This window comes from Choloepus didactylus, assembly GCF_015220235.1.
Source record: "Choloepus didactylus isolate mChoDid1 chromosome 25 unlocalized genomic scaffold, mChoDid1.pri SUPER_25_unloc2, whole genome shotgun sequence".
In the NCBI taxonomy this organism is placed as follows: Eukaryota; Metazoa; Chordata; class Mammalia; order Pilosa; family Megalonychidae; genus Choloepus; species Choloepus didactylus.
The window spans coordinates 3,087,249-3,111,452 of record NW_023637607.1 but is presented as its reverse complement, the minus strand read 5'-3'; the positions used below and the strand labels follow the sequence as shown (position 1 = coordinate 3,111,452).

Sequence of the window (24,204 nt, the reverse complement as noted above, 5' to 3'; positions counted from 1 at the left end):
GCCCTTATTACTCACTGCTAGTGATGTGGGTCCAGTGTTGATAGTTATAACCTAAAGAGAGATGGGGAGAAAGAGTAAGATGATGGGAAGAGGTTAAAAAAAGGTGTGGGTGATAGAAGTTGAAACATAAGTTTACAAACTATACAAACTGTCCTAAGTGTTTTCTTTGATGTTCATAAATAAGTAATAACATCTACTTTATTGGGTAACAGCCTCATATTCTGATGCTAAAGATAACTTAGTACTCATCACTATTATCATAAAGATATAGTAATCAGAGCAATCTCTATATTGTGGGTATGTCCACAATACCTACATTAAACCTCATTAAATGAATTGTAGGTACAAAAATTTTAAGGAAATGAGTGTTTCTAGCCTTACCTGTATTTGCTTCAACCACTAAAGATAATATTGCCCTTGTTTTCTCTGCTTCTACCCATTCCCCAATTTCCAAAGACAGCTTTACCCTTACCAGATTGTTCCTGGGCTTCTGTAATGTAGAACTGAGATAATGAGGTGGAGAGGGGAAAAATATGGCTTATGGATATGTTAATATAGAGAGAGAAAAGGAGGAAAGAGGTGATGTGTTGGTGTGTGGATTTAGGAAAAGGATTTGAATAATGAAGAAGGGAGAGACTTGGGAGTCAGCCAAAGACAATTAAGTTGGAGACTGAAAACAAATGGGGAAAAGAGATTTGAGTAAGTATTTTTCTGAATCATTAATTGAATCTCCTTTGAAGTTCTGTGAGTAATGCAAGTAAAGTTAATACTTACTTTACATTTGATAGCCTGGCCAGATTTGTTGAAATGAAACTTATCTCTGATAATGGATCAAGTGAAGCTCTATGATTTACTTGGGCTATTCAGGTTTTATCACATTTGACCTTCTGAAGCGACATTTTTTCTACAAGTGGAAACTGAAGACTAGAGAGGTTATATGGCTTGCCCAAGATCACATAGTGAGCAAAAGGCAGAGCCAACACCTAAACCAAGGTCCATAACTCACCAAATCTCATACTGCTAACCACTGCTTTTCAGTCACCATACAAGGCAACATATGCTTCAATCCAGGTATAAAGAAAAAATCTAAGGTGGTACAGTAAGGACATAATTAATCAAACATTAGTTTAAATTGTATCAGAAGTCTCTTAATGTACCTTTCCTTCTGAAATTTAGGGCTTGTTCTTGCTACCTTGGTCTGTAATAGAACTAGTAGTTAGAAGACCTAGATTTTAGAATTGATTTGGGGTTTGAGTCCCAACTCTACCACTTATTAGCTGTCTCAACTAGGTCAAATGCATTTCCCTCCCTGAGCCCTGTTTGCTCCTCTTGTAAAATGTATATCATATCTCACAGAGTTTTAGGTAGGCTTACTAAGACATAATATATGTATAGTTCTAGATCATAGGAATGTCTCAATAAATATTATTTATTGTTATAGCTGTTATTGTTGGTGTTGTTGCTAAGGACTTTGTTGCTTAAATATTAGTATATTTAATATGAGAAACAGTTTTGTTGTTTATCAAGTAGGGCATAGTTCCAGCTGATCCTTGTAGAAAGAGTAAAGAGCTGCATGCTGCCATTAGAAAGAAAGAAATGGAGGAGTCACTGCACTGGGAACCTATTACCCATTAGGGAAGGGTTAACCACGATAGCAGCCATGGTCTTGCTTTACCCCTTCCTTCTCTGATATCTGCATGCTCCAGTCAATCTTCTGTGAAAGATCACTGGAATGAGGAAGACTTTGAAGTCAACCTTTATTTCCAGAAGTTGAAAGTCCTTCTTAGGTGTTCTGAGGGGAGAGAACTCAGGCCCCATGGATATTCTAGGCTGGCCTGGGACTATGTACGTAGATACAGAGAAATTGAATTAAGGGAGCTCCATCTGAAGAGCTACTCACCATTGATGTAGAGAGAGTTCCTGTCCAGCGTGAAGGGGCCAAGCCGCGTGATGCCATAGGTCAGTTGGCTTAGTTCCCAGTACAGCCATTCTCTGTCCAGGCTAAAGCCTGTGGGGTCTGATTGATAGGAGCAGACTGCATCCATTCTGGTGCTTGTCCTGTCCTTTTCAGCCCTGGGGAGAGAGGGCCACAGGAATAGGGATGTACAGAGATACTTGAGAGTTGGATACTCTTGATGACTACTTGATTTTCATGTTACACTCTTTCCTGGGTTTTGTCTGCCTTCTCAAACACATCTTTCTCATTTGGTGATCCTCTTCATCTGGACTCTTATCCTTAAAGATAATGTTTTTCAAGCAAGTAACTTGGCTATTCTGAGTTTCAGTATTCTCATTTACAACATGAGATCATAATTGTATCCAGTTTATAGGGTCGTGATAATTAAAGGAAACATGTAAAGTACTCAGATCATTCTGTAGCATGTAGTAAGGGTGACATTATTATTATTGATTCCCCCATTCTCTGGAGATAAGAGGGCAGGTGGGGTGGGTAGAACTCATTTGAGGATAATTGTGGTCTAGGATACTCTGGGAATCTCCCCTCATGGACCCACCTCTCTGGCTAGATGAGTTGTATCAGCTGGATGAAGAACCCAACAGAGAGGCTACAAGATCAAGTATGAATAAAGTGTCCTGAGCTCACCAACCTCAGAGGATGCTGATGGGGACATAGGCAGAGAGGAAAAGGAAGGCTATTTCTGCTGAAAATCCAGGTCCATTTGAGATTTTCTTTTAATTGCCAAATACTTGGCCAATGATAAACATTTGGTTTGTTTTTCCTTTTGTCTCAAGTAAAAGCCCTTTTTGGGAAAGTTCCTGGACTTAAAAGTGGGAGCAAACAGTGGAGCTGAAGTGTATGCATTTCCCCCCGATATGTCAAAAGTGGCTCAGGGCAGGCAAGGTGTCAGGGATTCTGTGGACACAATTGCTAAAAATGCTTCACCAGCAGGTACTATGTGATGCCATTAATTGAGCACTCATTCTGGGTCAAGCACTGTGCTGAGTGATTAACAACCCCATGAATGAGGTACTGTTATTATCACCATTTTATATATAAAGTGATTGAGGAACAGAGAGGTTGTATGTGTTGCCAAGTTCACACAAATAGCAAATGTAAGAACAGGGTTTAAAACCTAGACTCTTTGGTTCTACTACGTCATACCAACTCTTGGCATAGGCTCATGTGGCTGTGACTGATCAGGACAGTAGGGGGCCAAATATTGCAGAATTGGGTTGCTGTAGGTGCTATAGAGGTAGGTCTTACCTGAGCAAGGTCAGTCTGCAGCCTGAATAGAGGGAGCCAACACTGCTGTTCTTGAACAAGTGCCTGAGCTGGCAAGGAAGGAAAGGGAGGTAAATCGGAGGTGCCAAGAGGCCAGGATGTGGCAGGGATAAGGTGAGACTGGGCACTGGCAGGGTGGCTCTTACCAGGCGCTGCAGGACTCTCTCAGTGATGTTGAATATCTCAGAGTCTGGGAGTCCCATATCCTCCGTGTAGCCCAGGTTTGTGATAGTGAAGTTGATGGTAAAAGGCATCAGGAAAGGAACTGTAGCTGCAGTGGGGGAGGGTAAGAAGACGCTAGTCCTGAGTTAGGCCTGGGCTAAGGATGGAGGGAAGGCTCTGAGAACACACCTTAACTCCAGTACTGAGTTGGGGTAAGGTCTGGGCCGTTCTGCTTGCAACACTTTGTCTAACAGTCATTGTCGAAAATTCTTCCACATAGATGGACCAGCCATCCTAGTTTTCCTGGGCTAAGGGGGTTCCTAGGATGCAGACTTTCAGTTTGAAAAGCAAAACAAACAGGTAACTATGAGTTGGTCATCTAACTCCCATATCCCCTTGGCTCTTCCCACGTCAGCACACACCAGCTACTGCACCTCTTCATCTTGGGATAATTGTAATTAATAGGCCAAAGGAACATCTCTCCATCAATGACTGATGGGAGTTGGTGTATAAATACTCCTACCCCCTTGCCTCTTGGGTGGGACAACTTCAAAGTGTATGTGCTATGTGCTATCCGTGGCTTCCCCAGCAGAATTGAGCTCCAGTTGCCTGCAGCAGTAATACATTGCTGCCTGTTTTCCCTTCCCTAACTTACATACCCGTGCCCCTACAAATGCTTCCTGAGATTCATTCCCCAGATAAACCATTTGCACTCAAATCAGTGTTTCAGAGTCTGCTTTTGGGGCCTAAGACATATTACCTCTTCTGGCTACAAGGAAGTTACTGACTCAGGGATTTGGGCTCTCAAAAATGACAATTCCAATGATGTAAGGAGGTGAACAGTAAAAACTTAATGAAGTGACTGCTTCAGGGTCAGTTCCACCTTCCTGCCTTTGTTGACTCTATCTGACCCATTCTGCTGTGTCCTGCTCTTTCACTCTGCATTGAGTCAGCAGAGACTAGCCTCCTCCCTGTAGCTGAAGATCACTCGATAGTATTTCACTAAACATTTTGTTCACCAACTGGAACTCCCGTTGCCCCTCAAGGAGCCTGCTGCTATTGGTTATATTTTTAAATGTCCTGAGGAAGCTTCCACTCATCCCTTTTGTCCAGGGAGAGAATTCAGCATCAGAGACTTGCTAATACTTCCAGAAAAAAGAGTCTCTTTCTAACTCTCTCATTGTCCCTACTTAAATCAGAGATGGATCACTTGTGTGACATGGAAGAGGGCTCCTACCTGTGGAACTGGAAAAAAAGGGCTTGAAGTCACTAGTGTATAAGTGGTGGTCACAAAAGCTGAGGAAAAGAATCCAACTGCAGAATTGTGGTGTAGAATAGCACAGAGTGAAGACAGTTTGTGGGACATGGTATATCTGCCAATGGGGATCAGCTGGTGCTGGGTGAAGATGTCCTCCGGAGTCCCTGTGCTCCTTGTCTGCTCCCTCCAGCTCTAACACTCTGGGAATACCACTATTAGATTTGTGTCTGAGTCTACAGGTCCTGGCACAAAGCCAGGAAGACAAGGGAAGCCAATAGACATGAATTGAAGGAATCAGAAAATCTAGTCTTGCATTTCTTGCCCCCGAATGGCCAAGTGAGGCACCCATTTGGGGAATTACCTTGGCATTTTTCCCTGTCCTATCTATGTTGTTAGCAGTGAGTGCTGGAGTCTTTGAGCTTCCTTAATAGAATGTGGGATGTAGCAGTTCTTTACATATTCTGTATTCAAAACACAACACAATAACACTAGAAAAAAAATCTGGGATACCTTACCATGGAAGAAAGGGCTTGGGCACCATCACTACCCTGTACCCTTCTAGTCTCATTTCCCACACACTCTTTGCATTGATATTCTTGTTCCCTCTATCAGCTTTCCTACCCACTGTGCTTCCCTCTCACACCCCAGGGTAATTGTACATACTTTCCCTCTGCCCTAAATATTTTTCCCTCCTCTTAGTTATTTTAACAACTGCAAGAGACTGTGACTCTTAACAGTTATTTCCCATTGATCAGTATCATATACCCACCTCACACATTCCTTCCATCCACAAGGAACCCTCATCTGCTACTTACCTATTACTACACATCTCACTCACGTATATAAATTATTAACTGAATAAGAGCTCTACTCACCTAGAAATCACAAGTGTGGGAGAAGGGTTTTAATGGTCAATTCTCAAGGGAGGCAAGATAGTGTAGAGGTAAAGAATATGTACCTTATAGTTACAGACCTGTTTTCAAATCCCAGCTTGCTACTTAATAGCTAGGTGATTAAGTGACCTGCTTATCCCATGTTAGCCTCAGTTCCCCTATTTGTAATGGGCGTTACAGTATTTCTACCTCATAGGATATGGGGTGATTAATTGAAATAATATTATGCTAAATATGTAGTAAAGTATTGACACAGTTACCTATGGCAATTACTAAGTATTTATCAAATTGAATTTATTCAAAGTTTAATTTCATTCTGAGCCAAATATACAAATAAAGGGAAATCTTTGGCAAACACACAAATAGAGCATTTCAGAGAATTAAAAGTTAGTTATAAGTGTGTTCATCTCACTGTTGTTTAGTTTATTTTTAAAATAATGATAACTGTAAATATCCACCATTGGGGGACTGTTCAAATGAGGAATTGGCAAACCATGGTCTGAAGCCAGTGCTGTGATTTTATCAAGTTTTATTAGTACACAGCCATGCCCGTTTGTTGATGTATTGTCTATGGCTGCGTTTGCACCACAATGGCTCAGATGAGTAGTCTTAACAGAAACTGTGTGGCCTGCAAACCCAAAAATATTTAGTATCCGGCCCTTTAAGAAAAAGTTTGCTGACCTCTAGTTTAAATAAAATAATGGGAAAGCTGAACCACATAATAAAATGTAGCTATTAGTAAATTAGGCTGAAGAAAATAGTCAAAGGCAAATAATGCAAAAATAGTAAACATTAAATAAATGTTGGAGAACTGAATTTGTAAATCTGAAGAAAATAGTCAAAGACAAGTAATGGAAAATAGTAAACATTAAATAAATATATTAGGTAACAAGGAAAATGTTCACAACTTACAAAACTATTTTTTGTTTAAAACAAACGGGTTATCTCTGGTTAGTAGGTAGGGTTACAAGGGATTTTTAATTCTCTGAGGCTTTTACATGTTTTCAACATTTTTGGCAGAGTAATTGAACTGTTTCAATGAGGGAAAAAGAGATAATAATAACAATAAATTTAAAAATTATTCTTACTTGTTCCTGAAGTCACATTCACAGAAGCCAAGGTGGAAATTCCAGATGTGGGCAAAGGGGCAAAGGGACTTCTGGCCAGGGTTTTGGAGGTGGCTGTGGTCTCAGACACAGAACCTGTGGCTAAGTGAGTAGTCTCAATGGTTGTACTTTTCAGGACAGTTGTTGGACTTTCTCCTTTTCCATAACTAGTTTTAGGTGGTGCTGTGGACTCCGATGGTATCAAAGTCCCAGTGGTCCTTGTGACAGTCTTGGAAAACTCTGGGAGTCCAGTTGAGGTTGTGAGTAGCGAGGTTTCTGTGCTCCGGGAGGCTACACTATTAGGTTTGCCAGCTGTTGCAAGGGCAGTGGCAGGCCCGTGTACACCAGGCGAAAGAGTTGAAGGTGGAATAGTGCTGGTCTCTGTTCCAGGATGGGTGGATAGTGAGGCTGTTTCATCAGGAACTCCAGGTGAGACAGTTGGGGCTGTATCACCTCTGCTTGTCTCTGTCCCCAGTGTGGTGAACAGAGAAGATGTCTCTAGTGCACCAAGTGAAACAGTCTGTGCTGGAAGAGCTGTACTAATCTTGGTCCCAGTTCTGATGGCAAGTGAGGCTGTGGTTTCTAATAAATGAGTTGAAACATAAATCGGTGTGCTTTTTTCTGCACTGGGATGGGTGGTCAATAAGACCATGGTCTCTGGTTCATGTGAAGAATCAGTCATAATAGGAATAGTTGTACTGAACTCTGTCTCAGAACCAGGAACCACTGAAGTCAGCAGATTCGGGGTCCTGGGAGAGGCAGTTGATGCAACAGCTAAACTGTCCTCAGTACCAGGATGGATGGTCAATGAGGTTGTGGTCTCTGGTTCATGTGGGGTATCAGTCATAACAGGAATAGTGGTACTGGTCTCTGTTTCAAAACTAGTGACCACTGAGGTCACCAGATCTGGGGCACCAGGTGAGGCAGTTAGAGCTGGAACAACTGAACTGTCCTCAGTCTCAGGAAAGGTGGTCAATGAAGATCTGGTTTCTGATTCATGTGGGTAATCAGTCAGAGTTGGAAAAATTGTACTGGTTTCTGATCCAGAACTAGAGACCAGTGAGGTCACTGTTTCTGATACACCAGGGGAAACAGTTGGAGATGAAATGGTTGAACTGGTCTCTGCCACAGGATAGGTGATTTGTAAGTCTGTGGTCCCTGGTTGGCCTGGGGAATCAGGCAGAGTTGAAACAGCCAGGCTGCTAACTGCCCCAGAACTAGTGACCAAAGAGGTCATGATATCTGGCACACCAAGTGAGACAGTCAGAGTTGGAATAGCTGAATTAGCTTTTGTCCCAGGACTGGTGTCTACTGAGGATGTGGTTTCTGATTCACTATGGGAAACATACGGTTTTGTCCTGGAAACAGTCAAGGTGGTGTCTGCAGAATGGGTGAACCATGAGGCTGTTGTCTCTGGCTCATCAGGAGAAGCACTCAAAGTTTGGACAGCTGAACTCGTCTCTGCTCTAGAACTAGGGGCCGCTGAGGTCACCACCCCCAGTACACCAGGGGTGATAGTCAAAGTTGGAACAGCTAAACTGGCCAATGAAGCTGTGGTCTCTAGTTGATCTGGAGAATCAGTCATGGTTGGAATAGCCATACTGGTCTTGGTCCCAGAACTAGTGACAAATGAGGTCACCATTCCAAGTATACCAGCGGAAGCAGACATAGTTGGAATGGCTGAAGTTTCTTCTGTCCCAAGATTGGTTGCTAATGAGGCTGCTCTCTCTGGTTCACCAGGGGAGGCAGTCAGAACTGGAACAGTTGTACTGGTCTCTGTCCCAGAACTAGTGACCAGTGAGGTCACAACCAATGACCCACTAAGGGCAACAGTACGAGTTGGAACAGCTGAACTGTCTTCAGTTCCAGGATGGGTTGCCAATGAAGCAGTGGTCTCTTGCTCATGCAGGGAATCAATCAATGTTGAAATAGCCACACTGGTCTTTGTCCCAGAACTAGTGACCAGTGAGGTTACCATCCCTGGCATAGCAGGTGATACAGTTGCAGTTGGAATAGCTGAACTGGTTTCTGGACCAGGACTGGTGGCTGTTGTGTCTAATACACTATGGGAAACATTTGGGGTCTTCCTAGGAACAGATGGGCTAGTCTCTGAAGGATGAGGGACCCATGAGGCTGTTGTCTCTGGCTCACCAGGGAAAGCAGTCAAAATTTGCACAGCTGGGCTGATTTCTGCCCCTGAAGTAGGGGCCAGTGAAGTCACCATCCCCATTACACCAGGGTTAACATTCGAAGTTGGAATGGTTGAACTGGCTTCTGCCCCTGGATGGGTGGCCATTGAAGCTATAGTCCCTGGTCGACCTGGGGAATCAATCATAGTTGGAATAAACATAATATTCGCTGCCTCAGAACTAGTGACCAGTGATGTCACCATATGTGGTACCCCAGGTGAGACTGTTGGAATTGGAACAGCTGAACTGTCTTCTGCCCCAGGATTGGTGGCTGCTGAGGGTGTGGTATATAATTCACCATGGGAAACAGCTGGAGTTTGGCTAGTCTTTGCAGGATGGCTGACCCATGAGGCTGTTGTCTCTGACTCATGAGGGGAAACAGTCAGAGTTGGAACACCTGGGCTGGTCGCTGCAGCAGAACTAGGGGCCAGTGAGGGTGTGGTCTCTGGCTCACTAGTAACAACAGATGAGGTTGTCCTGGGAACAGCTGTGCTGGCCTCTACTGTAGGTCTGGTGGCTGGTGAGGCAGTCGTCTCTGGAACATCAGGAGGAATACCTTGGGTTGTGATGATCATTCTTGTGCTGGAGCTGAGTGTTTTACCTGATGTCCTTCCTGATACAGAAGTGGAGACTTTGGTGGCCATCAGAGCTGTGGTGGTGGTCTCTGCTCTCTCTGTCTCTCCCATGTGTAGTCCTGTGAAATGGGAGTGAGCACACAATATGGACAAAATCACCACCACTTACGGGACTGGTAATAGCTTGCTTTTTCTCCACCTGGGGTAAGGGTGTAAAATGTCTCTTGTTCATTTGGACTGGTATGTTTCCAGAATGGGAATAAGGATTGTGACTGGTATTCACCTACCTTCTCTGCCTCATCCTGGAATATAAGTCCTTCACAAACTCTTCACTATACTAGTCGACTCACTGTTCCCAAATCTTTTCTGTACTCTTCAGCTTCTGAACCTTTGTTCAAGCTGTTCTCTCTGCCTTGCATGTCCATCCCCCATACAGATTCTTTACATTCTGCCCAGCTTAAACCTAACTTTACTTATCCATATCAGAATTCATCTTCCTCTTCTCAATACTTCCTTATCACATTGTCTGAACAAGCACCATACCACCCGTCACAGTCTGCTTGTTAACAGCTATTAACATCTGACAGCTTGGCCTATAGTAGATGCTCAAAAAAGATGCATTGTATGAATGAATGAATGAATATATGGATGCATGCATACATAAGTGGGTCTCCTCTGTCCTGAGAGAAAGCATATTTCATAGTGCTTGAGAGCTTGGGCTCTGGAATAGTCCTGCACCAGGATTCTGACTCCTTCACTAAATAGACATGTGGCTCTTTAAACCTTGCTAGACTTCTATTTTCTCATCTACAAAGTGGGGATAAGTATAGTGACCAGGTCAGAGGGTTGATAAAAATGCATCAAGCATAGTGCCTCCTGGCTCATAATAAGACATTACTAATACTAATACCTATTATTACTACTATTATTACTACCACTGCTACTACTTACTCCTACTACTGTCACTACCACTAAGGCTACTTCCTACTGTTACTATTTTATTTCTACTGTTACTGCTACTATAACAATTGTTATTACTACCATTGCTATGACCACTATTACCTACTATTACCAGTGTTATTACTACTATTACTACTATTCTTACCTACTACTGCTATTGCTACTGTTACTAATACTACTAACTACTACTACTGTTACTACTACTGCTTCTACTACAAAATAAACTTTTGCCGATTTGAATTCACCAAGAACCACGCTAGTCCAGTACTAGAGCTGACTAAGCAGAGTGGAATGAAGCCCTTGAAGCAAAGTGGCATTAGCTAAAATAGCACCTACTGAAGCAGGGTTCAGAAAATGATTCCCAGGGAAGAGGATGAACTGAGTGGAAACCCCTCTACAAAGACCAAAGAGCTTGCTGGAAACTGGTGGAGGGGGAGGGGAAAAGTAACTCTGATGGTACGTCAAACCAGCGAATGAATCACACAAATGTCCCTGTATTGCTGAAAGTACACTAAAAACCATATTTCTGAGAGAAGACATTCCAGAGTACTTCATATTTATTTGATGGTATTGACAATAAAGATGAGGGAATTGCAAATTGTTTTATCTCTTTGGTCTTCACAAGAACTGTGAATATATTCTATTATTCTTGTCATTTTACAGAAGAGAAAAACAGAACCTGAGAGACCAGAACTTGCCAAGGTCACAAACCTACTTACTGATAACATGGAATTTTGAACCTAGTTTTCTCATCCTAAACCCACTGCATTATATTAACTCCCTAACTGAGTTTCAGAAACTCGTGTTGGTCTATGGATAGAAAGAGGATAAGAAAGAATAGAAAGAGAATAGGACAGAAAGAGAAAGAAATAAGGAGAAAACATCCATCCAGGGTTCATAGCAAGCACTCTCGAGCTCAGTGGTTCTCAACCAGGGCAGTTTTTCCCCTAGGGGATACTTGACAATGTCTAGAAACATTTTGGTTGTCACAAATGTGTGTGGGGCAGGGCAACTAGCATATAGTGGGTAGGGGCCATGGATGCTGCTAAGCATCCTACAATGCACAGGACAGCCTTGAACAACAAAAAATCATCTGGCCCCAAATGTCAATAGTGACAAAGGTAGAAAACCTACTCTAGATTGAAAGGAGCCAATTAATATTCTTGGATATCCCTCACAAACTTTGCCATTTCCCATTATTTGATCCATTTCCCAGTGGCCTGACTTAACAGACTCTATTGATGTCCCACACATATGCTGTCAGCACTCACTATTCCAGTCCCGGCCAATGGGGTCCTACTGAAGCCCTTATGATCCCACACCTTAGGGCTTTCACTCACACTTTGTGTGGGGCAGTCCAGAAGTGCTGGGATTTTCACTTCTGGGAGCAACAGCCCCCTGCCAATGATGGAAAGGAGTTGTATGACAAAACCCCAGCCACCTTGTCCCTTAGATAGGACAGCTCTGAAGTATTTTACACTGTCCCCCAGAGATCTGCATTGGGATTGACACAGCATTGCCTACAGCTGTTACCTGCTGATGAATGCACCCTGCATTGGCTTCCTTTCCCTCTTCTCTGTCTCTCTGATCAGTACTTCCTGAATCACCCCTACTCAAGATAAACTACTTGCCCCCAAATCCTTGACCCTGGTTCTGCTTCTGGGGAATGCAATTTAAGACATCTGGGTCACAGGATTAGATTAAAAATCTGATAGAGGTTGACTCTTTTCAAAGCCAATTAGCCTGGATCTTAAAAAAGCCTCCAAAATGTGCTGATAAAATAGTTTGGTCAGTTACTCCTTGGGAATAATTGCATAGGTAAGTAAAGTTTTACCTTTTGGCAACTCAGCGAGGTGGTCCCCTTTCTATATATACCTGCAACCATTAAATTCTTATTCAGAACTCTGAAATGTTAGGTGACTTTCAGAGGAAAGTCTGTGTTGAACAACACTAAACAAATTTATTTATAGTAAAATTTCTTTAATCCAGAGCATTTAATATGCTTAGCATGTTAGGATTCTCTAAAACGGAACAAAAAGGTTTGCAAAAATGTTTTTACCACAAACATTGTCATTTTGTTTAAGGATATTTAAGCATTTTATCTTAATGGTGAGAAGATTTTCTAAAAGTTGATTTCTATCACTTCTTCAATCTCATCTACCATCCATCCTCCTTATGTTTTAACCTTTAGAAAAGATGAATGATTTGTACCTTTGACCCTTCTCTGCCTTTAGAGACTTCCATCTAGAACGCCATCATCAGCTCCCTCTGTCTTCATGGTAAATTCATATTTATTCTTTAAAACCCTATTCAAATATTGCCTCAACTATGAATTATTCCTTCTGTGGTTCAAATATATCTTCATTACATACTTTCAAAGTTGCATCTTAATTATTTTGTTTCTTTGCTGTCTCCCCTACTGGACTGAGAGTTCTATGGGTGGAATGCCAAAATATCTTCATTTTAGTGACCTTAGTTCATAGCATAGTCTCTAACACATAGGCTATTATTAATAATTACTTTCAGAATTTAGTTAAATTGTGTTGAATTTGTGAAGATGAAATATCTGACCTTTAGCTAAGCACACTCGGCACATTATGAGGGAAGGCAAAGTGGTAAAATACACCTGGTAACCATTAAGAAAAGATTCAGCTTAAGCAAGGAAATCCATGGCAGCTCCAGAAAATTTTTTCTCTAAAGGAAGCAAACATTTTCATCTTTCAGGAACAGGCAATAAGGCCACAAGTGGGATTAATGGGAGACAAGCAAAATTGCACCTACCTCCAGCAGGTGGTGTGGATGGCAGAAGGGCACTGACTGACCCTGTGGTATCTCCATGTGCTGCTACACTGGGTATCTTTGTGATGGATTCCACAGTGTCATCAATCCCTGTAGGTAAGGGGGGAAGGAAACACGTGTGTCTCATCTCATCCAGAAGAACACTGAGCCAGGGTTACATGCCATGAGTAGCTACACCCATCCATAGAGATCCTTCTATCTACCCTAACTTCCTTCCTTCTTTCCTTCCATTCCTTGATCTACTCACCTGTTCTTCCTCCTTTCTTCCTACCATCCACCCTTCCTTCCTTCCCTCTTTCCTCCCTCCTTTGATTTCTTCCATTCACCCCTCTTTTCTTCAATCTTTATTTCCTTTCAACTTTCCTACCAACATTTCTCCCCCCTACTTTCCTTCAAACTTTACTATTTGATTGTCCTTTCCTTCTTTACATACTTCCTCCAAACATCTATCATTCCTTATATCCATCCATCTTTCCTTCCTTCCATTTATTAATCTCTCCTTTCTTTCTTCCTTCCATCCAGCCAGTTACACTCCCACCTTCTTACCATTCCACCTTCTTACCATTCCACTCACCATTTACTTGCTGAATATCCATGACTCAACTACTAAGCCACATTTTAGGACATGGGTCAATAGCCACCAATGTCTCTAATTTTCTTTTGAATTGTTAAAACTTTAATTTAAGGGAGAATCAAGGTCATCCTTTTGTATTCATTGTCTAGTGGAATAGATGCTCGAGTAGTTAGAGGGCCTGTCTGGAATTAAGTACAGAACAAACCTGGGGGTCAAATTTGAGGACTGGAATCCCCAAAAGGTTCCTTCCCTTATCTACTGATCTCCTGGAGTGATATTTTTCCTTCTAAGTCCTGGGGCCTTCCTGCATCCTCAGATACTTTGTTGCTACAATTTTCATTGACTCACCTTTTATTCATCTCTCCCAGCTTTTGACATTTTGTGTTCAACATACAAACATGTGCAAGTAAAAGGGGGAAACTCCCCTTGTATCTATGTATTGTATTAGCTATTGACCTTGTCCACTCCATTCCATTGATAGTCTCTTCATTAGAATCCTTGAGGCAGCCCCATGCTGCTAAAGAACATTTCTCATCTCACTTCAACTTGGATACTCTGCTGCATTTCAAATAACTGGTCATTCTTCCTTCCTAAAATCCTGTGGCTACTATGATGCCAGACTGTGGCTTTTGCTCCTATATATCTGACCATTGCTGTTTAGCCTAATGGTTAAGAGCATGGATTCTTAATGCCAGATAATCTGAGTTTTTATTCTAACTCTGTCATTTACAAGCTCTATGACTTTGAGCAAATTAATTAACCTCTCTGTACCTCAATTTCATCATCTCTAAAATGGGCTTATAATATCTACTTCAAAAGTGTTATAACAAGGTTTAAGAAATTCATAAAACAGTGGTTGGCACAGAATAAGTGCTATATAAGCATAGTTGTTATTAATATCATTGTCATCTCATCATCATTAGTAGTAGTATTAGAGCACATATCTAATTATTCAGCGACTTGTTTATTTATCATTGTTTCCCCTTTACCTAGCCCAGTGCCTGGAACAGAGGATAGACCAACAAATATCTTCTGAAAGAATTTCTGGTGCAAAAATAAACTCCTAATTGAGTCAAATTAATTACCAGTAAAGGAATCATTTGCTGTTAACCCCAAAGAATTGGAAGTAGGAGCTGTAGGTCCTTACTTGTCAACTGTGTTGACTGTGGAAGTACTTGAAAAGCACTTGTCACTATTCCCAAGTGAACATTCTTTGTTATTATGGTATCCGCAAAGGGTGACATAGATGTCCTGACCGGCTTGGTCCAAGTATCCAAAGAACTGATCATCACTGAGTGTCCTTCAGCACTGTTGCTCTCTCCCCCAAGACTGGTGTCCACTGTAGGTGGAGCAGCTGGTGAGGAAGTCATCCCCAGGTCAGCTGGGTTCCTTGAAGAGTAATTGGTAGTGAAGGTTAAAGAGGGGAATGGGGTTGAAGCTGATTTAAGTAGGCTCTCTGCAATGGTGTAAATAGTAGAAGCCCCAGAGCTGGATTCTGCTCTAAAGGAGGAACTGGATGACAAGACAGCTGAGCTGGCACCTTTGAAGTTCAGTTAGGCAAAGGAAACCATAGCTTCTGACTGAGAAGGCATAAGTTTGTCAGCTGGAATAGGATTAGTTAAGGATGATATATCTGTACTCAGGTAACGAGTATTTTCTGATACAGATGTAGTAAGGTTTGATTCTGGAAAGGATGTTTCTCCACCAGACCCTGTACCAGAGGGAGAAGCATAAAAGTGAGTGACTGTTTCCCCTGGAATTTCAGTGTCTGTGAGGATGGAAACTGGTTAGTGATTAATATTTTGACAGAGGAGGTAATATCCATCTTGGAATTCTGCAAAAGATGAGTGGATGCAGGAAATTAAAGTGTATTTGCTGGTGTGACTGAGTTAGTGTTCAGGAACATGATAGTCTTCATAACTCCAGAAGTCATGAGAAAGTGGATGAGACTTAGTCCTTGAGGTATCTAAAAAGGCAGGCAATGATGTGGATATACAGTGTTCTGTGTAGCAGTGGTGGTAACCATTGGATATATTGTGCCAGATGACCCTGAATAGGGTGGGATAGAGGAACAATATTCGTATCCTGAACTACCAGTTCCCAGAGTTGTCATGGTTGTGTTTATGGAAGAGGGAATTCTCTCTGTATTAGTGGTGGCTTCAGAAGTGGTCAATATTTCAACTGAAGTGCTGCTCCAATTTGAAGGTGACTTAGTGCCATGCTCTGAGCTTGTGGCCCACATAGCTTGGATTTGCACTGGACCACAGTGACAAATGAATTTGTAGGAAGAGGATGGGAGGTACTACCACCTTCTGATGTGGAGGACAGTGATGTCATGGCAGGGAAAGGTGCTAGAAGGAGAGCTGGTATCATCCAGATATGGAGTGCTCATCCATGACACATCCTCTGGATCTCTGTTCATGAGAGTGGTCACCACTGAGTGTTCAAAACAAAGAGTCACAGATGACAATGTATCTTCCAAAAAGGCAGAGGTAAATAAATATGTCCAAGATAAGGGGACCCAAAGATGTAACGCCCCAAAAAATTCTTTGGGTGGCGAGTGGGAAAGTTCCTGTGGAGACAGATAGTAACAACATGAACAGAGATGGGACTGAAAGAGATATCCAGCTAGAAGAAAGGTCATAAGCATTAGGAAACTAAGAAGTAAGAAAAAAGAAGGAAAGCATCTCTCTGCATGGCTGCATTCATATCCTGGGAGGTACTGGTCTACCTGAGACTGGGGGGTCATGGAAGAAGATGGCAGCAAAAAGAGAGATACAGTTTCAGAAGGAATGTCTGTGTACAGAAGGCCTGCTGTATGGAATCTGACATGGGAAGAGAAGCAGAGAGCATACTGCTGGTTTTTGAGGATATGTCCAGGAACCTTGCTGAGGTTACAGAACTTGTCACGAATGTTCCCTCAGAGGAAGGAACCACTGACCTGGAGACCTCTGTAGCAGTACCAGTGGGCACCTGGGAATGGACACTGCTTATATTTTCAGTTGAGCTGGTTTCCTGTGAGTTGCTGGTCTCATTCAGTTGAGGGTTCCAGAAGGACATTGGTTTCATCTCATTCCTGGTGATCTGAGAGGAGCCAGGCATTGCGGTGGAAAGAGTGGTGACCCTCATGCTGGAGACAAAAACCTCTGGAGATGTGGCTCTGGATGGCTCTGAATGGACTGGGAAGGAAGAATGTGAGTCCAGTCCAGAACCAGAAGTACCCTCAGTGGTTGTAGCTGCTTTTGTGGAAGGGGGAATTGCCTGCGAATCTGTGGTAGCCTCAGCAGGGGGGAGTATTTTCTCAGAGTTGCTGCTCACATTTGGAAGTGAACCGGTGCTGGGTCGAAAGCTTGGGTTCAACATGGCTGTGCTCTTTACCAGACCAGAGGTCAGAAGTGAAGTCAATGGAAGAGCAGAGGAGGGTTGAATCCCTTTGGATGTGGAAGAAACAGGGGAAACTAAGGTTGTGGCAGGGGTAAGTTCAAGGAGAGAGGGAGTGCTGGCTTGTTCCACAAAGTGAGGGATGATCCATGATGCATCCCCAGCACCTGTGTTCATGAGGGTGCTCATTTTGGAGTGTGCAGAATCCTGAGTCACATCTGAAAGTGCAACTTCCCAGGGATCTACAGTTGATGTGTCCAAGTTATGTATTCTCACTGAAGTAAGCTCAGAAGAACTTATACGGTCAGTGAGGGTCATTCCTGCAGATTCTGGGATGACAGTGGCGGTAGAAGGTGTGGTGATGGATGGTAACATTGAGGACTGAACAGGGCCTGAACTAGATGTCCTGCTAGAAGAGATGTCTTCTCTTACGAAGGCCTCAGTAGTATCAGTGCCAGTGGGCACATGTAAAAGGAGAGTGCTTGTCTCTGTGACTGAACTGTTCCCTGGGGAGGTGCCGGTCTCCTTCTGATCTGGAATCAGGGTGAAGGATGGCTCTGTCTCTATGCTTTTGGTCTCAGAGGGGACAGGCGTGGATGTGGAAACATTTGTGCCTCCTGTGATAGAGGCAGTAACCTTTGAATGTGTGGTCCCAGATTGCTTGGGGAAGACTGATTGGATCTCTGCCCAGGGATCTGTGGTTGATGTGTTCAAGGTATTTTCATGCAGTGATGTAGCTCCAGGAGGAACTGTTGGTGCGGTGAAGGTCATGTGCATAGATTCTGTCATGAGAGAGTCATAGGGACTTCTGCTGGTTCCTGTCAGTAACTCCATGGGCCTTGTTGACTGAGCAAGACCTGGCATGAATGTTTTACCAGAAGAGGGAATCTCTACCCTGGAGACCTCAGTCATAGCCACATCAGAGGGCACCTGGGAATGTACATTGATTGTCTCTTCAGTTGAGCTGGTGTCCTGGGAGGTGCTGTCCTCACTCAATTGAGGGGTCCAGGAGTACACTGGTTCTGACTCATCTCCAGTGATCTCAGAGGAGCCAGAGATAGATGTGGAAAAAGAGTTTTCCCCCGTGGTGGTAGCAATAACCATTAGCATTGTGGTTTCAGATACCTCTAAGTGGGCTGGGACAGAGGCATGTGTTCCTTGAGCAGAAGTGGTGGTCGCCAGATTGGTCTCTTCCGTGCTTGTGGAAGGGTAAATTGCCTTTGTTTCTATGGTGGCTTCAGGCGGGGTGAGTATTTCACCAGAGGTGCTCTTGAATTCAGGAGTTGAACTGGTGCCAGGTTCCAAGCTTGTGCCCATCATGGCCAGGATCTTCACCATCCCAGAGGAGGGGACTGAGGTTGCAGAAATAGGGAAGGAGTGACGGAACCTTGTAAATGTGGAAGAAACATTGGAAGTTGAGGCTATGGCAGGTTCAGGTTCAAGGGAAGAGGGAGAGCTGGTTTCTTCCACAGAGTCAGGGCTAGTCCATGAGGCATTTCTAGGACCAATGTTCATTAAAGTGGCAATCTCTGAGTCTGCCAAACCCTGAATCACAGTTGAGTGTGTCCCTGCCCAGGAGCCTATGGCTGATGTGTCCATGGTAAATATACTCTGTGAGGTTGCCCCAGGAAGACCTGTTTGGGTGGTGAAGGGCCCTTGTGTGGATTCTGTGATGAGGAGGGAGGTTAACTGGCTGGTATTGCTTTCTGTAGGTTTGTTGGGAGAAATTTGTAACTCAGTCGTTTCTGGCAGAGATGTCCTGGAAGAAGGGGTGACTAGTGTCCTGGATAATTCAAAAGTGGTAGCACCAGTGAACACACGAGAATTGACAATGCTTTTCCCTGTGGATGAGGTGGGTTCCTGGGTGGTGCTTATCTCCTGCAGTCCAGGGATCAGGGAGTAAGACGGCCGAGTCTCAGTCCTTGTGGGCTCAGCAAATGCAGATGCTGATGATGAAACAGTGGTGTGCCCCATGGTAGAGGCAGAATCCTTGGATGATGTGGCCATGGACTGCCTTGAGAAGGTCAAATGGGTCACTGCAAAGGAGGTTTCAGTTGATATCTCCATGGTATGTGAACTCAGGTATGTAGCCCCAGAAGGACCTGTCTGTGAGGGGAAGGCCTGATGCATGGAATGTGTCATAGGAAGAGAGGCAGAGGGCCTGCTTTCTGAGAACATGCCCAGGGTCCTTGCTGAGGTTGCAGAACCTGTCACGAATGTTCTATCAAGGGAAGGATCCACTGACCTGGAGACCTCAGTAGCAGCACTAGTGGACACATAGGAATGGACACTGCTTGTATCTTCTGTTGAGCTGGTGTCCTCTGAGGTGCTGGTCTTGCTCAGTTGAGAGTTCCGGGAGGACACTGGTTTGGTCTTGTTCCTGGTGATCTCAGAGGAGCCAGACATCGGTGTGGAAAGAGAGGTGACCCCCATGCTAGAGATAGAAACCCCTGGAGATGTGGCTCTGGATGGCTCTGAAAGGGCTGAGAAGGAGGAATGTGAGTTCAGTCCAGAACTGGAAGTACCCTCAGTGGTTGTAGCTGCTTTTGTGGAAGGGGGAATTGCCTGCGAATCTGTGGTAGCCTCAGCAGTGGGGAGTATTTTCCCAGAGTTGCTGCTCACAACTGGAAGTGAACTGGTGCTGGGTTCAGAGCTTCTGTTCAATATGGCTACGCTCTTTACCAGAGCAGAGGTGAGAAGTGAAGTCAATGGAAGAGCAGAGGAGGGTTGAATGCCTTTCGACGTGGAAGAAACAGGGGAAACTGAGGTTGTGGCGGGGGTAAGTTCAACAAGAGAGGGAGTGCTGGTTTGTTCCACAGAGTGAGGGATGATCCATGATGCATCCCCAGCACCTGTGTTCATGAGGGTGCTCATTTTGGAGTGTGCAGAATCCTGAGTCACATCTGAAAGTGCAACTTCCCAGGGGTCTACAGTTGATGTGTCCAAGTTATGTGTTCTCACTGATGTACGCTCGTAAGGACTTATACGGTCAGTGAGGGTCATTCCTGCAGATTCTGGGATGACAGGGGAGGTATAGGGTGTGGTGATGGATGGTAACATTGAGGACTGAACAGGGCCTGAACTAGATGTCCTGCTAGAAGAGATGTCTTCTCTTACGAAGGCCTCAGTAGTATCAGTGCCAGTGGGCAGGTATGAAAGGAGAGTGCTTGTCTCTGTGACTGAGTGGGTTCCCGGGGAGGTGCTAATCTCCCTCTGATCTGGAATCAGGGTGAAGGATGGCTCTGTCTCTATGCTTTTGGTCTCAGAGGGGACAGGCGTGGATGTGGAAACATTTGTGCCTCCTGTGATAGAGGCAGTAACCTTTGAATGTGTGGTCCCAGATTGCTTGGGGAAGACTGATTGGATCTCTGCCCAGGGATCTGTGGTTGATGTGTTCAAGGTATTTTCATGCAGTGATGTAGCTCCAGGAGGAACTGTTGGTGCGGTGAAGGTCATGTGCATAGATTCTGTCATGAGAGAGTCAAAGGGTCTACTGCTGGTTCCTGTCAGTATCTCAATGGGCCTTGTTGTCTGAGCAAGACCTGGCATGAATGTTTTACCAGAAGAGGGAATCTCTACCCTGGAGACCTCAGTCGTAGCCACATCAGAGGGCACCTGGGAATGTACATTGATTGTCTCTTCAGCTGAGCTGGTGTCCTGGGAGGTGCTATTCTCACTCAATTGAGGGGTCCAGGAGGACACTGGTTCTGACTCATCCCTAGTGATCTCAGAGGAGCCAGAGACAGATGTGGAAAAAGAGTTTTCCCCCGTGGTGGTAGCAATAACCATTAGCATTGTGGTTTCAGATAGCTCTGAGTGGGCTGGGAGAGAGGAATGTAATCCTTGAGCAGAAGTGGTGGTCGCCAGATTGGTCGCGTCTGTGCTTGTGGAAGGGTAAATCACCTCTGTATCTGTGGTGGCTTCAGGTGGGGTGAGTATTTCACCAGAGGTGCTCTTCAATTCAGGAGTTGAACTGGTGCCAGGTTCCAAGCTTGTGCCCATCATGGCCAGGATCTTCACCATCCCAGAGGAGGGGACTGAGGTTGCAGAAACACGGGAGGAGGGACTGAACCCTGCAAATGTGGAAGAAACAGTGGAAGTTGAGGCTGTGGCAGGTTTAGGTTCAAGGGAAGAGGGAGGGCTGGTTTCTTCCACAGAGTGAGGGCTAATCCATGAGGCATTTCTGGGACCTCTGTTCATGAAAGTAGTAATCTTTGAGTTTGCCAAACCTTGAGTCACAGTTGAGTGTGTCCCTGCCCAGGAACCTATGGTTGATGTGTCCATGGTAAATATACTCTGTGAGGTTGCCCCAGGAGGACCTGTTTGGGTGACGAAGACCCCTTCTGTTGATTCTGTGATGAGGGGGGAGGTTAATTGGCTGGTATTGCTTTCTGTAGGTTTGTTGGGAGAAATTTGGAACTCAGTAGTTCCTGGCATAGATGTCTTGCTAGAAGGGGTGGCTTGTGTCCTGGATAATTCAAAAGTGGTAGCACCAGTGAATACAAGAGAATGGACAGTGCTTGTCTCTGTGGCTGAGGTGGCTTCCTGGGTGGTGCTTGTCTCCTGCAGTCCAGGGGTCAGGGAGGAAGACAGCAGAGTGTCGATCCTTGTGGGCTCAGGAAATGCAGGTGCCAATGATGTAACAGTGGTGTGCCCCATGGTAGAGCCACTATCCTTGGGAGAGGTGGCCATGGATGGCCTTGAGAAGGCCAAATGGGTCCCTGCAAAGGAGTTTGCAGTTGATGTCTCCAGGGTATGTGAATTCAGGTATGTAGCCCCAAAAGGACCTGTCTGTATGTGGAAGGCCTTATGCATGGAATCTACCATGAGAGGAGAGGCAGAGGGCCTGCTGCTGGTTTCTGAGGACATGCTCAGGAACCTTGCTGAGGTTATGGAACCTTTCATGAATGTTCCATCAGAGGAAGGAATCACTGACCTGGAGACCTCAGTAGCAGCACCAGTGGACACCTGGGAATGGACACTGCTTATATTTTCAGTTGAGCTAGTTACCTGTGAGCTGCTGGTCTTGCTCAGTTGAGAGTTCTGGGAGGACACTAGTTTTGTCTCATTCCTGGTGACCTCAGAGGAGCCAGATACTGGTGTGGAAAGAGTGGTGACCCCCATGGTGGAGACAAAAACCTCTGGAGATGTGGCTCTGGATGGCTCTGAATGGGCTGGGAAAGAGGAATGTGAGTCCAGTCCAGAACTGGAAGTACCCTCCGTGGTTGTAGCTGCTTTTGCGGAAGGGGGAATTGCCTGAGAATCTGTGGTAGCCTCAGCAGTAAGGAGTATTTTCCCAGAGTTGCTGCTCACAACTGGAAGTGAACTGGTTCCAGGTCCAAAGCTTGTGTTCAACATGGCTGCACTCTTCAGCACAGCAGAGGTGGGAAGTGAAGTCAATGGAGGAGCAGAGGAGGGTTGAATGCCTTTCAATGTGGAAGAAACAGGGGAAGCTGAGGTTGTGGCAGCAGTAAATTCAAGGAGAGAGGGAGTGCTGGTTTGTTCCACAGAGTGAGGGATGATCCATGATGCATCCCCAGCACCTGCGTTCATGAGGGTGCTCATTTTGGAGTGTTCAGAATCCTGAGCCACATCTGAAAGTGCAACTTCCCAGGGGTCTACAGTTGATGTGTCTAAGTTATGTGTTCTCACTGATGTACGCTCGTAAGGACTTATACGGTCAGTGAGGGTCATTCCTGCAGATTCTGGGATGACAGGGGAGGTATAGGGTGTGGTGATGGATGGTAACATTGAGGACTGAGCAGGGCCTGAATTGGATGTCCTGGTAGAGGAGATGTCTTCTCTTATGAAGGCCTCAGTAGTATCAGTGCCAGTGGGCAGGTATGAAAGGAGAGTGCTTGTCTCTGTGACTGAGTGGGTTCCCGGGGAGGTGCTGGTCTCCCTCTGATCTGGAATCAGGGTGAAGGATGGCTCTGTCTCTATGCTTTTGGTCTCAGAGGGGACAGGCGTGGATGTGGAAACATTTGTGCCTCCTGTGATAGAGGCAGTAACCTTTGAAAGTGTGGTCCCAGATTGCTTGGGGAAGACTGATTGGATCTCTGCCCAGGGATCTGTGGTTGATGTGCTCAAGGTATTTTCATGCAGTGATGTAGCTCCAGGAGGAACTGTTGGTGCGGTGAAGGTCATGTGCATAGATTCTGTCATGAGAGAGTCAAAGGGTCTACTGCTGGTTCCTGTCAGTATCTCAATGGGCCTTGTTGTCTGAGCAAGACCTGGCATGAATGTTTTACCAGAAGAGGGAATCTCTACCCTGGAGACCTCAGTCGTAGCCACATCAGAGGGCACCTGGGAATGTACATTGATTGTCTCTTCAGCTGAGCTGGTGTCCTGGGAGGTGCTATTCTCACTCAATTGAGGGGTCCAGGAGGACACTGGTTCTGACTCATCTCTAGTGATCTCAGAGGAGCCAGAGACAGATGTGGAAAAAGAGTTTTCCCCCACGGTGGTAGCAATAACCATTAGCATTGTGGTTTCAGATAGCTCTGAGTGGGCTGGGAGAGAGGAATGTAATCCTTGAGCAGAAGTGGTGGTTGCCAGATTGGTCGCGTCTGTGCTTGTGAAAGGGTAAATCACCTCTGTATCTGTGGTGGCTTCAGGTGGGGTGAGTATTTCACCAGAGGTGCTCTTCAATTCAGGAGTTGAACTGGTGCCAGGTTCCAAGCTTGTGCCCATCATGGCCAGGATCTTCACCATCCCAGAGGAGGGGACTGAGGTTGCAGAAACACGGGAGGAGGGACTGAACCCTGCAAATGTGGAAGAAACAGTGGAAGTTGAGGCTGAGGCAGGTTTAGGTTCAAGGGAAGAGGGAGGGCTGGTTTCTTCCAGAGAGTGAGGGCTAGTCCATGAGGCATTTCTGGGACCTCTGTTCATGAAAGTAGTAATCTTTGAGTTTGCCAAACCCTGAATCAGAGTTGAGTGTGTCCATACCCAGGAGTCTATGGTTGATGTGTGAATGGTAAATATACTCTGTGAGGTTGCCCAAGGAGGACCTGTTTGGGTGGTGAAGGGCCCTCCGGTGGATTCTGTGATGAGTGGGGGGTGTTCT

At 44.8% G+C, this 24,204-nt stretch overlaps 2 protein-coding genes across 2 annotated transcripts; both read right to left on the bottom strand.

Annotated features, from left to right (window-relative positions):
• Positions 1–7: 7 nt before the first annotated feature.
• LOC119525540 (mucin-16-like) lies at positions 8–19,544 on the bottom strand. The gene is made up of 6 exons (XM_037824317.1): positions 19,384–19,544; positions 6,643–7,409; positions 3,388–3,512; positions 3,224–3,291; positions 1,901–2,073; positions 8–51 (listed from the first exon to the last, which is right to left on the bottom strand). Exons 1-6 carry the CDS (start codon positions 19,542–19,544, stop codon positions 8–10), a joined length of 1,338 nt encoding a protein of 445 aa, XP_037680245.1.
• A 593-nt stretch (positions 19,545–20,137) lies between these two features.
• Positions 20,138–23,852, bottom strand: LOC119525539 (mucin-16-like). Its single transcript, XM_037824316.1, has 4 exons — positions 23,774–23,852; positions 22,355–23,131; positions 22,149–22,234; positions 20,138–20,152 (listed from the first exon to the last, which is right to left on the bottom strand). Exons 1-4 carry the CDS (start codon positions 23,850–23,852, stop codon positions 20,138–20,140), a joined length of 957 nt encoding a protein of 318 aa, XP_037680244.1.
• Between the last annotated feature and the right edge of the window lie 352 nt (positions 23,853–24,204).

Coding starts and splice junctions, on each gene's coding strand:
- LOC119525540 (XM_037824317.1), bottom strand. CDS start 19,544: ATGTCTGGCTCCTCTGAGATCACCAGGAACAAGACCAAACCAGTGTCC. Junction 7,410..19,383: donor GCTGCTACTGAGGTCTCCAG/GTCAGTGGATCC, acceptor TGCCTCTCCCAG/GACCCCGAATCTGCTGACTT. Junction 2,074..3,223: donor TGCAGACTGACCTTGCTCAG/GTAAGACCTACC, acceptor CTCTCTCCCCAG/GGCTGAAAAGGACAGGACAA.
- LOC119525539 (XM_037824316.1), bottom strand. CDS start 23,852: ATGGTGAAGATCCTGGCCATGATGGGCACAAGCTTGGAACCTGGCACC. Junction 23,132..23,773: donor TGAATTGAAGAGCACCTCTG/GTGAAATACTCA, acceptor CCTCTATCACAG/GAGGCACAAATGTTTCCACA. Junction 22,235..22,354: donor AGCAGCTACAACCACGGAGG/GTACTTCCAGTT, acceptor TTTCCACACCAG/TATCTGGCTCCTCTGAGGTC.